The following is a 15,311-nucleotide window of genomic DNA, read 5'->3' as shown; positions in this document are numbered from 1 at the left end:
ACAAAACAATTTTTTTTTACTCTGTGATCCTGGATCCCATTTTATGCAGTGTGTGTGTGTGTGTGTGTGTGTGTGTGTGTGTGTGTGTGTGTGTGTGTGAGTGACTGAACGTAATGTTCCATTATGGGTTTTTGTTTTGAGAGCCAGGGATGGCTCCATGGCCATATGGAAGCAATTCAGTGTAATGGGTATGCTGGCCAACTGTGTAGGTTTTCTTCCTCTTCACAGCCCAATTCAAATTACTTGTGACAATGGGTGAGGGCCAATGAAGAAAAAACTATTGGAAGCTACACCTGCACAAGATAGTTATCATTGCATATAGTGGGCATATGTGCCCCTTAAATTCTGGGGGTATAATTAATGGTCATGTAATCCTGCAGCTGGCATTAATGGTCATGGTCTAAAAACTAAAAGCTAAATAAGTCTAATCATGTAGTGTTACAAATAGGAAAGTCTTTTTGGAATGAAATTTCCAGGATTGAAAGAACAAAGAGTAGTGAACATAAATAAGCAAAAGGATTCAAGAAAAATACAAGTAAATTTACAGTAAAATATGGTATGAAGAATACCAAATCAGAATATGTTATTTGGACTCACTCACCAATAAAATAAGATGAAAAGAAAAAAAACTGTTTCTAGAATCCTCATGATATTGAAACACAGGAAAGTTCAAAAAAAAAAAGCAGAACAATGCAAACATTGATAAGAAAAATATATTAAAAAGACAACACAAACTAAACTTCAGAAAGTATATTTAAGTCTTCCATTGTGTTAAGAATTATGTTTGGTAAAAGAACACTCTAAGAGAATGGATGACTGACTGAAAAAGTCCCAACTGTGGATAGGTGTCCCAGTGTACATGAATCCCTTTTACCTGCCAATGCCCACCTTTTGCGGAATGCTTTCAGCTATTCCCAGCATCTGAGCAATTAGACCCGGAAAGAATGGGTTGCATCTAAGCCAGGGACCTGACTCTTGTGGGAGCTAAGTACTGCCGTGAACCTCCCCCAGAAGAGGTAGAAATTGTAGAGAAAGCTTAAAAGGAACCAGTGAACTATGTAGATTATTGGAAGGAAGGTGTCTATTCCAAATGGCCCTGGGTTTGTGACTCCATCACTAAGGTGGTACGAGACCTTAGATTTCCTGCTTGTGCCTCAATTTTCCTTATATCCAAATGAGAGCAATTGTTGCTAATTCACATCATTGTAAAGATAAAATGAGATCAAATAACACATAAAAATACACTTTAAAATTAAGAGGCTGAGCATAAGGTATTACTATGGGGTTGTAATTTGGTGGCATCTGGAATCTATTCCAACCCACACTTAGCTCCCGGGACACATACTTCCACAAACTTCTTAAAGAGTCTTCTGGGTATTTTTGGTCCTTTCTTCTAATGAAATCACATTTTCCTTTCTCTCTATAACTATCATGGAACTCAAACATACCAGGCCCCATTTTATAAGGTAAAAGATAGTCAGAAAGCTATGGTTGACAAGTTTTACTGTACCCATGTTCTACGATTTCAATTAGTTTCTGCTGTATGGAGATATTACATATTCTAGAATCCAGTGTGCTTTTTTTTTATTATTGTAGTCAAATCATAAACCAGTTTGCCAAGTAAGAACAACAACAAAAAAAACCAAATAGATATTTTTAAAGTAACTTTTATTACAAGGGACATTCTGATTTTAATGATTTTACATTAGAAACTATAATAAAAATCTAAAGGAAAAATAGTCTTGTGTGAGAAACAAAAAGTCACTTTTTATTGTAGAGAAAATTAAACAGGGGAAATTTCTTGGGCTAGATTTCCTTGGCAGCAACAACAAAATCTCTTCATGTTTTGAACATTTTTGCAGACCTATAGCATTTATAGTTCACAAAAAACACTAAGGGGAAAACTTTCGCCTTAAACCTTCCTCATGGATGCTACTTCAGGAAAACCTGCTTACTTGGAACTTAATAGGGTTTGGGCCAGAAGAAAAAAGAATTATAAAAACTGTTCTATGGTGTCTATAGTGAACGTACAACTGTTATAGGAGCTATGAAAAGCAGCTTTGTCCAGGGATGAAGATTGTGAGCAAGTATTGAATTATCTTTGTCTCAGGCTGTCATTGATAATGGCAGAGTAAATGAAGATCAAGGTAATGTACACAAGGCATTGGAGATAGTGCCTGGCAGTCAATGTTATTTATTGTACTATTATTAATATCTACTGTTAAGAATGATTGGAATACACAATGAAGCTTATTTTTACACAGGAAGAATATACATGCATATATTTAGCCTCCAGTCCATATATGTGCAAGGAATTACGTCAAATCCTAAAAATATAAAGCAATGTGAGAAAAATTATCTGCTCCCAAGAAATGTACCACCTTGAAGAAACTGTAGATATACATTACAAAAAATAAACCTGAGGTAGGCAAATATCATCAGGCAAAAAGTGCTACAAAAATTTAAAGGAACTCATTACTCTGACAGTCTTTTCAAAATTTTTTTTCAAAGTTTCTTTTATAATATATAATTTGAACAATGCTTTTAAAAGTCGTATCTCTGGAACATCTGGGTGGCTCAGTTGGTTAAACGTCCAACTCTTGGTTTCGGCTCAGGTCATGATCTCAGGGTCGTGAGATCCAGCCCCACACTGGGCTCCACACTCAGTGCAGAGCCTGCTTGAGGTTCTCTCCCTCTCCCTCTGCCCCTCCCCTCCACCCCGGCTTGCACACTCGCACTCTCTCTCTCCCTAAAATAAATAAGTAAAATCTTAAATAAATTAATTAATTAAGTAAAAGTTGTATCTCCGAGTCTAATAAGTTTATGGAGTATAAAAGTGACAAATAAATGCCAGTACAAATATCTAGGAAGCACCCCAGCATTACTTATGTAGGACGGTTTAGAAGATGTTAATATGCCTAGTAAAGATGATTTAAGAGTAGAGATTGTCAGAAAGCAAGCAACCATCCTCAATGCAAATAGCATTCCTGCAATCATTCTAATTTGACTTCCAGCCTCATTATTCCACCAAAACAGCTTTCATGGAGGTCTTAATGAGATCTCCATGCCACCAAATCCAGGAGAGCAAAGAACCAAGCCAGAGAGCTACATGGTCTGAGCAATATTTAAAATCATACTGAGAATTGACTCAGTTGAGACCATACTGCCACCACTGCTGAGCACAGAAACTTAAACATCGGTTGATGGTTATTTTACTGATCACATAATTCTACTTAAAATGCTTAAATTGCTTCTGCTGGTATTCTGGAATTCTTCATGAGTTAAGAACTGTGCCTACCAAAATTGGCACTGTGTTATGTGAAGGTAAGCCTCCCATGGATTTTACAGTTTAGGTAGAGAATGCAGAAAAATCCACAGATGTATACCTCTCCGTAACCTATGAGACCTGTAAATGTTTACTGAGCACTTATTCCTTTGAGCTTCCCAGAAAACTTTCTACCTTCTTAATTCAATAATTTTAGTGGCCCATTTCCAAATAACTCAGAAGTTTGTCAAAGGCAAAATACTATGCAGCTATCAACGTTCCTATAATAACAGACTATCCTGCATTTGCCTTGCATTATGTTCTTGGAAAGATATAGAAGGTATAATTTGAGTGTAAAATTCAGAATTGATCTTGAGCATTTGGTATTCCTATGACCTTTTCCGATTCTACCATGAGCATGGTCCTACCCATCCACCTGAGGTCCACTGTCACCCTGTAAGAAATCTGTATCTTAAACAAGACAAGACTAATGAGAATCAGGCATGAAGCACTCATATCCTCTCTCAATGGTCCTTGAAACTGTGCCTTTGAGACTTGTTCACACATAGGAACAAAATAATCAATCTGTTTTATATAAATTCCTGTATCTTAATTTCAATCCTTAAATTATATTTTAAGCAATATTTTTTGTTAATTGGTAGTGAGGGCCACCTAAATTCAATATAGTAAATAATGTCATAGGGCTTATCAAATCACTTAGTCATTTAGAAAAACACCCTAAATTTTAATTATTAATTTTTTTTCCATCTAAAACTTTCTCACAAAATAAAAACCAGTTTGAAGCTATTTGTCAGGATTCCCTACAATATATGAATCTTAAACTGAGCTAATTAAATACAATACAAATAAAGATTACTTTAATCTCTTAATGACAATATAAATCTTCCTGTAGGATCTGTTATAAACTGGCATGATTATGACTATACAGAATGAGCTCGACTCTTGAAAGCAAATTACCAATTAAATGGTTTTAGCTAGTTCTCCTTGAAAAATCTCCAAAGCATATAAATTTCCAATAATCACAGTATAATAACTGATAGAAATTTTAACAAGCATTTTTCTTGCCAAATTTGCTACTGTCAACTTTTACAAAATCACAATGTTCAACTAGTCATTTTGAGAAAAGTAACTAAACTCTTTTTATAGATACTAACAGCACTAACAGTTAGCAGGTGAACTTTCCATTAAAAGAAACCTCCTATGGGCAATTGAACTTGACCAGGCTTTCGTTTCCATGCTTCTTAAGTACACACTTTTTTTTTTAAGGTTCTATTTATTTATTTGACAGAGAGAGAGATAGCGAGAGAGGGAACACAAGCAGGGGGAGTGGGAGAGGGAGAAACAGGCTGTCTGCGGAGCAGGGAGCCCGATGCGGGGCTCGATCCCAGGACCCTGGGACCATGACCTGAGCTGAAGGCAGATGCTTAACGACTGAACCACTGAGGCGCTCCCGTACACAAACTCTTGATTTACGCAAGTGGTTAGGTCTATAGTTAGTGAATCTTACTGCAACGTCCTTATGCCCAGTTTTTTCTCTTACACTCGCTAAAACAGGGGTTCTCAAAGTGTTCCTGAACCAGCAGTGTCAGCATTATGTGAGCACTTGTGAGAAATGAAAATTCTCAGGTCCCATGCCAGAACAGAATCAGAAACTCTGAGGTTGGGCCCGTAATCATGGGTTTCAACAAGCCCTGCAGGTGATTATGAGGCCACCAAAATTTGAGAACCTTTGCTCTAGAGCAAAAAGATGTTCTCTTGCTATTCTGAAGAAAAGGTTTTAATCCCTTTAGAGCAGTAAAATCCTTTGCAAGACCTCTGTCTCTAAGCCCAAGATGCCATTATACTTTATAGAATATATGGGAATTCTTTACAGATGGTACCAATTTTACAAATTTTTTTCATTTGGGGCGCCTTCGTGGCTCAGTCAGTTAAGTGTCTACCTTCAGCTCAGGTCATGATCCTGAGTTAGGCTCCCTGCTCAGTGGGGAGTCTGCTTCTCCCTCTGCCTCTGCCCCTCCCCTCTCTCATGCACCCTCTCTCTCTCTCTCTCACTCTCTTTCTCTCTCAAATAAATAAATAAAATCTTTAAAAAAAATTGTTCATTTAGTGAAGTTTTTAGGATATGGCATATTTTTAACAAATGTTAAAGTAGAGATGTAATTTGGGTTTTAAAAAAAAATGTGGTTATTTAAATAGTATGCTATTACAGAAATAAAAATAAATAATGTCCTGTCTGTCATAATTTCAACTGGTTCTTCCCTATAATCAAAGTCAAAGAAAATAGGGCTGATTCTAACTTTTGCCCTGTAGTATCTTATGAGTCCAGAACTTATGCCATTTATACCTCCAGAGCCATGTCTACATGATCAATGAATGAACTAAATAGGTAGAGACATTCCTACACAAAGGCCTTCAAAAGCAAGCTGGTGAGATTATCCCAAAGAATAGACAGAGAGGAACTGGTTTATTTTGCCAATAGCCCCTATAGCATGGCCTGTGATCTCAGAAAGGCTAAAAACTTTAAAAATGAGAAAGAAGAAATGAACTTATAAAGATATACACCTCAGTGTCTACATAGATACATAATAGATACCAAGAGTAAGGCTTTGGGCAAAGCAATATTTTTTCATTTCCGGAAATAGGGATCCAGTTTATTGTTATTACATGCATCATAAGGCTGTGGGTCACGAATTTTCCTGTTTCCTTCAGGAGTTTTTTAAAGTCCATATTTGGGGTGTGAGGTAATTAGTGTAATTTCCACTTCATAGCAGATTTCCTACTGGAATGCTAATCTTCTGAGAATGTTTAAAATTTAAGGAGAGAAAATACTTTGATAGTGCAACATAGAACTTGCATGAATAATTCATATTTCACAGATGTCACTGTCATTGTGGAAAACAACCACGTTATATTCTTTTTTAATGCACTTAGAGCCAATGAGAGACCACAGTTGTCAAATTTTCAGTTATATTTAGAGGGAGATCATGATACATCAAAGAAGTAAGAAATATCGTTGCATGAGTTAATAAAATAATTGGCTGAAATAAATAACAGCAGTATTTATAGTAAATCTATCTACCCAACAGCTGGCTCAACCCATTAAATCAGTTTCACAAAGCTGTTCTAATTTGAATTCATTTACACAAGAGAAAATCTGAATGTAATACCTGAGACTGGGCATTAATATTGGCTCCTTCCTTAACAAGAACTTTGACAACTTCTGCTTGTCCTGCCAAAGATGCAATGTGAAGAGCAGTGTTTCCCTTCTGTTTTGGAGAAACAGAATAGAAAATGTTAGAGGTTTCCAAATTTTGTAGAAATCAAATGTACAGTCACTTTCAATTTTGCTGATTACTTCAAGTGGTTAAAGTCTGTCATTCTGTCAAGATAGTAGCCCACCTTGGGAAGGGATAATTGTCCGCCATCAAAACACTGAGCCTCCCATAACAGTGTTTTCCTTTTCTAGCCTTCACAATTATGGTGAGGTGTTTAAAAAGAAAGACTCAGTTCCTATTGAATCAAATTTGGGATTTGTGTGCATGTGCGTGTGTGTGACCATTTATTGCCTATGGTAAACTTGTATTTTAACATTTCTTTGGAATTGCCAGAGAGCTTTTGTTTTTGTTTTTAAATTTCCACTAGAATTGCTGTCTATTGTGAGCAGGGCCAGTCTACATTTTGGCAACTATGCCTGCATGAGGTGTTAGAAATCCAGGTTAACTGGCCATATTCCTCATTTATTCACTCTTTTTGTCTATCCTTGATCAGAATAATGCCCCAGATGGAGGCTTGAGGGCCTGCAGCATCTCTGCATCTCTCACAACCATATTGTCACACTCCAGCCCTGGTCAGCAGGCTTGATTCTGACTGGCTACTGTTTCGCTCCAAATTAAAATTTTACCTTCTAAAGACAAAGATTTGTCACCACTGATGATATTTTTAAAAAAATATCTTTTGTTTCTGAAATGATTCCCCAAAGACAAGGTTCAAATATATTTTAGTAAAACAAATATCAACCAAAAAACACCAGCTTCTAGTATATCAAACATCTTGGACAGTTCCTTAAAAATGAGTCCAATTTCTCTACATACACACATTATAATGACAAAATCTAATTTTCCCAATAATTCAATCCATGATCCCAAATCTCTTTTCCATTACAGTATAAAAGATTCTGTATATTCTCTTACCAAGTTAAATGAATATACTAAAAGATATAACAACTTAATTAAAGCATGAAAATTACTTGTCCATTTCCACTGAGAAGTTTACTACATCAATTTACTTTTTTTAATTGAATTAACCTTAGGAAAATAGGTGCTACGTCTACAGAGGATTATATCAAGCTACTCTCTCTGGGAACCAAAGAAAAAAGAAAAAATATTGGAAACCAGGTGCATAGAATTCTTTAGTCTCATGTTTGATAAATCCCTAAATGAACCAATTCCAACTCTCTGCAAAGTTCAGTAATAAGAGTTTCAATTTCAGTTCTGCATTGTGAAGAATCTTGGTGTCCCAGCAAATCTCTGCAACTTTAAATCATTTCCTCTGTTCCAAATAAATTCTCCCAGTATGAATATTACCTTAGTGGCAGAATCCACAGAGGACCCTCTTCCCAGCAGCTCCTGAACCAGGCCCACATGGCCCTCCTTGGCAGCCAGGTGGAGAGCATTGAGTCCATTCTGAAAGGAAAAGCAAACAAGACTTCAGAAGTAGAATAATGGCTGTGGACAGGAGCTGATTTTTAAGCATGGATCTAACCCAGAGACTAGACAGACTCTAGTCTCTTGGTTGTACTTTTTCCTTTTGCATTAGCTTTAAGCTATTAAGTTCAGAGAGACAAATTTCCAGTATTTTTGCTTCAGAGAGGCAAAGAGGTAAATTTCATTAGAAATGTGAATTTGGCAAATTTATCCCAACAAAGTTGGGATTTTTTTTTTTTTAAGTAAGAAATATCTAAATACTTTTCTAATGAGAAAAAAAAACAAAACAAAAACGAGCAACTCTGTATCATGAGTTGCACCAGCCAGAAATAAAATTCTTTCCAGTTTCTAGAACACTGAGTTTAAATAAATCTTACTTTTTAACGAAGGGGAAGGAAATGTCTTTCTCATATAAAAAGTGATTAAAAAGCCATAGGACAATTCTAAGGTAAAACAACTTTGCGATAACAACATTGTACTTAAAAGACATTTAGCACCATATCACTAATTTGCCTTTAGTTTTTTTTCCCCAAATTCTAAAATTTATCTGATAATCAGTACTGTAATATCTGATTCACATCTATCCAAATTCCGGAAAAACTATTCACCATAGCACTGAAAAAAACTCATTGACAATTTTACTAAATATGGTATCTATATACATTACATTGATCTCCCCCAGAAATGACTTACCCAGTCAGTCAGGAATTCTTTGATTAGTACCAATGAGGTAATCTGTCACATGGGCCTTCTCCATTCCCCAAAGGAAGATGAGGTAATCTGAATGATTAGACCCCTTGCTTTTTCCCTAAGGGAAAGTGACCTTGCCTGGAACACTTCTTTTCTTTTGCTAAGAATTTTCTTGCCCCACCTTCCTTCCTATAAAAACCTTCCATTTAGTACCACTCCTTAGAGCTCCCCTCTACTTGCTAGATGGGATACTGCCCCGTTCATTAATTGCTTAATAACCCCATCATTTACCTAAGACTCCACCCACCCCATGTCTGACACATAGTATCTACTCCATAAATACTGCTGGATGAATGAATGAACCTAAAGAGAGCATAGAGGTAATATTTTGGTAAAGATTACATTTGAAAATAATCAAAACTATTTTTTTTAAGATATGTGTTTGAGAGAAAGAGAAAAAGAACAAGCAGGGGTGGGAGGGGCAGAGGGAGAGGGAGAAGCAGACTCCCCACTGAGCAGGGAGCCCCATGTGTGGCTTGATCCCAGGACCCTGCGATCATGACCTGAGCTGAAGCAGATGCTTAACCGACTGAGCCAGCCAGGCGCCCCAACAAATAGTCAAAACTATTTAATATATTTGAAAGGAAAAGCCTGAGTAGTCCCTAGAATTTATAAGCCTCCTATAGATCAGGATTTTTGTCCAAATGGGACTAGAGATGATTGGTTTGGGGATATTTTTTCCAGGTGCTTGAGTCCTACCCATAGAACACCTGGACTTATTCTGCCCTGGAATTGTCATTGTCACCAGCTAGACCTCAGGTGGGACCTTTATTGCCCACCTGCCTGTACCTACCAACCTTTGTCCCACATTTTTCTTTAAGCTCTTCTTTTTTTTGTTGTTGTTAAGATTTTATTTATTTATTTGACAGAGAGAAAGATGAGAGAGGGAACACAAGCAGGGGGAGTGGGAGAGGGAGAAGGGGACTTCCCACCCAGCAGGGAGCTTGATGAGGGGCTGGGTCCCAGGATCCCCGGGATCATGACCCAAGCCGAAGGCAGACGCCCAACGACTGAGCCACCCAAGAGCCCGTCTTTAAGCTCTTCTTTCCAGCTTATCTCTTAACTCAGGCAACTGGAAACTGAAACCACCTCTCCAGCCATGGGACCACCCTGACAAGACCTCCAGCTGGCCCAGATCACCCAGACCAGTTTGAGCTTAACCCCTGACTCACGCCTGCACAGGTGGACCATGGAGTGACCTCTAGAATGACTGGCAACTACCTTTACCTCATTATAATACTAACGTCTCCACCCAAGGAGGAACATAGGCCTCATTTACATAACATACAATGTGTATACAGGCATGTTTCCTTAAGGTTCATACATGGTCTTATGCCTGTCTCTACATACAACAACAGGGCTTCCCCAGCTAAATATTCATCCTAACCCTAAGTAAAAGGAATCCATTCACCCTGGCTCGGGAAGTCACAACTTTGGAAGTTATTTCCCATGATCTCCTTATTTGCTGCAAATAAAGTTTACTTCGTGCGACAACTCCAGCTGGTGTATCTGTGACTCACTAAGGAGAGAAAGCATGTTGGTTCAGTTACACTTTCCAAAATCTGATGCCATATTATTCAGTAAATTCTTTCTTGAGGGGCAAACGGTTGGCTTGTTCAAATAATAAAAGCTCTCCATATATGATTTTCTGTATTGATCCATTCTTTCTTCCTTTATGTTTTTTTTTAATAATCTCTACACCCAACGTGGGGCTCAAACTCATAATCCTGAGATTAAGAGTTGCATGCTCTATTGACTGAGCCAGCCAGCCAGCTGCCCCCCGTGTTGACCCATTCTGTAGGAAGTTCCTCTTCAAGACTGGAAGAATGGGGAAGCATTTTATTTGTTCTTCTGAAATTCTCTTTCAGTTTTTGAAAAAAAATTATTTTTGTTAAATTTATACCCCATTAGAATTTTCTCATTGGATCACTTTTACTTTTTGTAATTATTTTATCTGATGTCAATGTTTATTTAACTTAAAAGTTTAACCTGTTAGTTGAAATTCCCAGTTGACGGAACATGAGGAAGTTCCACCTTACGTTCTTCAGAGTCCTTTAACCACCCCAAATAGATCAAATTGAAAGAGGACTTGAACTACCTCCATTTTGACCTCCGTCTATACTTTCTAACTCATTAAGTTCTTTCCAGCTTATCTTTTAACTCAGGCAAAAGACTTGGTGGGCAAAGCATCCCGTGATGGGAACTGAAACTACCCCTCAAGCAATTTAACTGCCCTGATCTGACGCCAGTGATAATCCCACATAATTGACCCCTCAACAGTGATGGACCTGACCTTTACTGCCCATCTACATGCACCCACCGACTTCTGTCCCACACTTTTTTTATATAAACCTCGAAGTATTTTCAGCACTTTAAAGAGTCTTTGGGACATTGGTCTGCTGTCTTCCTGGTGCTGGCCTCTACTGAAATAAATCCCTTTCTTGTTTCACCCCCACTCATCTCTCTGCCTTTGGATTTTGTCAGGGACAAGTGGCAAAACCTGGTGTATTTAGGATACCCAGAGCCAGGTGTTCTTATACCCTTGTACCCTAGTAACAAGAATTTCCCAGACTAAGCCCATGGCTTCTGAGCTGTAATCAGTTGAAAAAGGAGGAGAGAAGGAAGAGAAGAATAAAGCATCTCCTCAATATTTTCGATATTTGCCAGTGATTTCTTTTAGTTCCTCAATTCAGTATTTCTCAGTATCATGTCTTCCTCTCCTGTCATGGAAATGTTTTACTATGCGAATCAACAAATAATACGTATCAGGGCTCCCCTTCCTCCCACCCCTGAGAGCCAGTTAGACATTTACCAGCAATATCACTGTTTGCATGTCAAAGTTTCAGGTTTGACAGCAGTTTTATCTTTAAAAAATGTGAACTGGATCAGGGCGCCTGGGTGGCTCAGTTGTTAAGCGTCTGCCTTCGGCTCAGGTCATGATCCCAGGGTCCTGGGATCGAGCCCCACATCGGGCTCCCTGCTCCGTGGGAAGCCTGCTCCTCCCTCTCCCGCTACCCCTGCTTGTGTTCCCTCTATGGCTGTGTCTCTCTGTCAAATAAAAAAATAAAATCTTAAATAAATAATAAATAAATAAATAATGTGAACTGGAAAAATGACTCCCCAATGGTCAATTTCTCTAAGGTTACAATGGCCTGAATCTGATCTTCATTTAGGTCTAAAGTACTACAATATGGGCAACATGTGGGATCAGTCTACAAATCAGGTAATCTTGTTTATAAATTTTATAGAGTCAAGCATTATTAACTACTCATCAATCCTTAATTGCCTAAAATGGGTGCCTAAACTTGTTTGAAAATGATCTCAACAGTGGCATTCTGAATATAACTTTCTATTAATTTAAAATAGAAAAGTTTGAGAATTAAGATGTTAAAAAGGCATAAAATTGGGGCTCCTGGGTGGCTCATCAGTTGAGCATCTGACTCTTGGTTTTGGCTCAGGTCATGATCGCTCAGGGTTGTGAGATCAAGCCCCACATTGCGCTCTGCACTCATCCCAGAGTCTGTTTGAGATTCTCTCTCCCTCTGCCCCTCCCCAACTCACATGCTTGTGCACGTGCTCTCTCTTTCTCTCGCTCTTTCTAAAATAAGTAAATTGGGGTGCCTGGGTGGCTCAGTCAGTTAAGTATCTGCCTTCGGCTCAGGTCCTGATCCCAGGGTCCTGGGATCGAGCCCCACATCGGGCTCCCTGCTCCGCGGGAAGCCTGCTTCTCCCTCTGCCACTCCCCCTGCTTGTGATCTCTCTCTCTCTGTCAAATAAGTAAATGAAATCTTTAAAAATAAATAAAAATAAGTAAACAAAATAAAATCTTTTAAAAATAAAAAAAATAAAAGGTGTAAACTTTTCTTCAACTCCATGAGTGGCCAACTCTGATGGTTAGAGGATTTACAATACTCTTCTCAAATTCCTTTCTGGGGGATCTTTCTCCTTTCACTCTGTAGCATCCACTCAGCTGAAAGCTTTAACTTGCTTTAACTTTCTCAATAATTGGCTAGCTTTCTTCTCAATTAATTACAAAGCTGATGCTGTAAGTTAAAAGAATTTTCCAATGAAAAAGTATCCTTTTTGGAGACACAAAGATCCTACTAAAAATTACTGAAATATAGTTGTATTTTATTGAAAACATCATCCAAGAATATGATTAAAATTTTCCATATGAGGGATTAGTTCAGAAACCAAACTGTATATAATATATAAACTGAATTCAGGATATACACGTGTCTTTAAGATTTCTGTAATACTAATACTACTGAAACTAGAGTAGTTATAAAGACACAGATGATGCGTGACATTCTAATTATAAATGCTATAAATTTTTAATCTGTCTTCTTTTAAAATGCAACCAAATTGGGACTATCATATTATTGCTATCATATTATTGAATTAGCTGTAGGAAATAGAAGACAAGCAATTTGCTTTACACTTAATTTTTTGGTTCTAGAATTTCTAACCAAAAATAGATGTAATTAGCAATTGAATATGCTGAGTAACTGTTATCAGAAAAAGCAACTCAGCATCAACTAGACTTAAGCGAAAAATATTTTATCTTGTGAATATGAGCTAACATATAAGTTAATCATGTTTAAATGCAAAGTGATAAATAATCCCATTCAATAGTACAACTCAGGTAACTCCTAGAGAATACATTTTGCAGTTAAACCCATTTTGGTTAGTCCCTGAGGTCATGTTTCTAAATATCAAATTTCCCACAGGAGCCACACTGACATGCTTTAGCTTACCATGGTCAATTAGTAGTACTGGCCTACATTTCAAAGGATGTTATATTATTGTTAGATATTCTTCACTTTGTCAGGTAAGGGAATGAGGAGGTGGACATGCCCAACTAGTCAGATCTTTTTTTTTTTTTCAGATTTTATTTATTTGAGAGAAAGAGAGCACAGTCAGGAGGAGGGCTGGAGGAACTAGCAGACTCCCCGCTGAGCAAGGAGCCTGATGTGGGGCTCGATCCCAGGACCCTGAGATGATGACCTGAGCCGAAGGCAGACACTTAACCAACTGAGCCACCCAGCCGACCCTAGTCAGATCTTTTATATTTGGGTGCAAATTATAGGGCAGGTTCTAGGACTTTCCCAATAGTGCTTCCCACACATATAGTATTTGCGGCACATATCCAAAAAATAAAATATTGTCAGTTTCTGCATTTATTAGAACACTCATCATGAGCTTACTGAGTTATGGCCAAAGAGTCTTCTGAAACAATTCATACTTAACAGAAACAATAAGTATTCATTTTCTTAAATTAATATGAGGTTAGACATTCAGTTAGATCACTAGAAAACAATGTACCTGGAGTATGTTATCTTGATTCCCTACAGAAATGTCTTCACTGACTTATAAAATATTACTACATATTTGGTTTATATGTAAAGCGAATATAAGAAATGTCCATCTGAGCAATATTTTCACCCTTGTGTTTATTTTATATGGGTTCTCTGAATTAACTATTGTTGAGTTCAATAACAGGAAAAAGTTTAGTAATAGGAAAAGCCTCTGTGCTTCTTTTTACTAAACTTTCATTTAGGAAAACTGCATAAATCAATGTGTTTGTCTTTTTTACTAATTTCCAGGAAACACAGAATAAATTCAGTATCCATCAGAATTAATTATCACAAGTTCTCTATTCCTCTTTTCCTTGGTTTTGCTTTCATCTTGTTTAGTTTGATTTTTAATGATGTTAGAATCACAGTACATATGAGTGTATGTATGTATATGTTGTGCCACCAAAACATTACTGTAAAAATTCTTCAGACCTTTTGTATCTTAAAACAGCATTATGCCAAGTGCTTCCACCGAGTTTGATTCCTCATCTCACAGGGTTTATAGACAGTAATTATGCTTTGATTAATATGGTTGCTGATTCTAATTAGCTACTCAGTGGCTCAACATACTGACCAACACTGTGGAAAAAATGTAGATGAAAATTTAAAATAATTTAAAAATCAAAAACAAAATCTTAATAGGAAAATCTAAGAATTAATTAAACCTGAGAAATAGTAGCCTAAACAGTGAATTAATATCCTCAGCATGCTTGAGAATAAAAACTGTTGGTGTTATAACTCTACTGAAGCAAATCTGGAGGAAAAGAGATAAATACACAGTAAAAACAACAACTGTATGAGACATTGGAAGAGCATCCTTGTCATTGGTTGGAAATCTTTTCTTTTAAGGTTGTTAAAAGGTTAAATGTTTCATTTGTATGCAACTGACTGAAATTGTTTTCTTTTTATTTTTCTTTCTTCCCTTCCTTTCATCTTTCTATTTTTTTTTTTTAAGACAGTGTGGTCAACTGCAGAAATAATAACGTGGTGTTGGGAATAAGAAATGCAATCAGGTCCTTCCTTGCTCTGCTCCTAACCAGATGTGTGACTTTGGGCAAATCACTTAACCTCTCTGTCCTCTAATGATCCGATCTATAAAAATGATGATAATGGTGACAATGAAAATGTGAGGACAACAATAAAGAAATAAACGTTATGAGCATCAGTTGTGTGCCATTATTTTAGCCTTTTTTTTTAATGAATGTAAATTTATTG

General features: G+C 37.2%; 1 protein-coding gene across 39 annotated transcripts in view; it reads right to left on the bottom strand.

The window, feature by feature from the left end:
• ANK2 (ankyrin 2) overlaps nt 1-15,311 on the bottom strand; it is a 317,165-nt gene that overhangs the window by 160,197 nt on the left and 141,657 nt on the right. For all 39 annotated transcript variants that reach the window (XM_027597295.2, XM_027597312.2, XM_027597302.2 and 36 more), the window contains exons 3-4: nt 7,870-7,968; nt 6,454-6,552 (exon numbers count right to left, since the gene is read on the bottom strand). In XM_027597295.2, the coding sequence (XP_027453096.2) occupies nt 6,454-6,552; nt 7,870-7,968 (198 nt within the window). The remainder of the gene's footprint in view (nt 1-6,453; nt 6,553-7,869; nt 7,969-15,311) is intronic.

This window comes from Zalophus californianus, chromosome 2, assembly GCF_009762305.2.
Source record: "Zalophus californianus isolate mZalCal1 chromosome 2, mZalCal1.pri.v2, whole genome shotgun sequence".
NCBI lineage: Eukaryota > Metazoa > Chordata > Mammalia > Carnivora > Otariidae > Zalophus > Zalophus californianus.
This window is presented reverse-complemented; position numbering and strand designations above follow the sequence as displayed.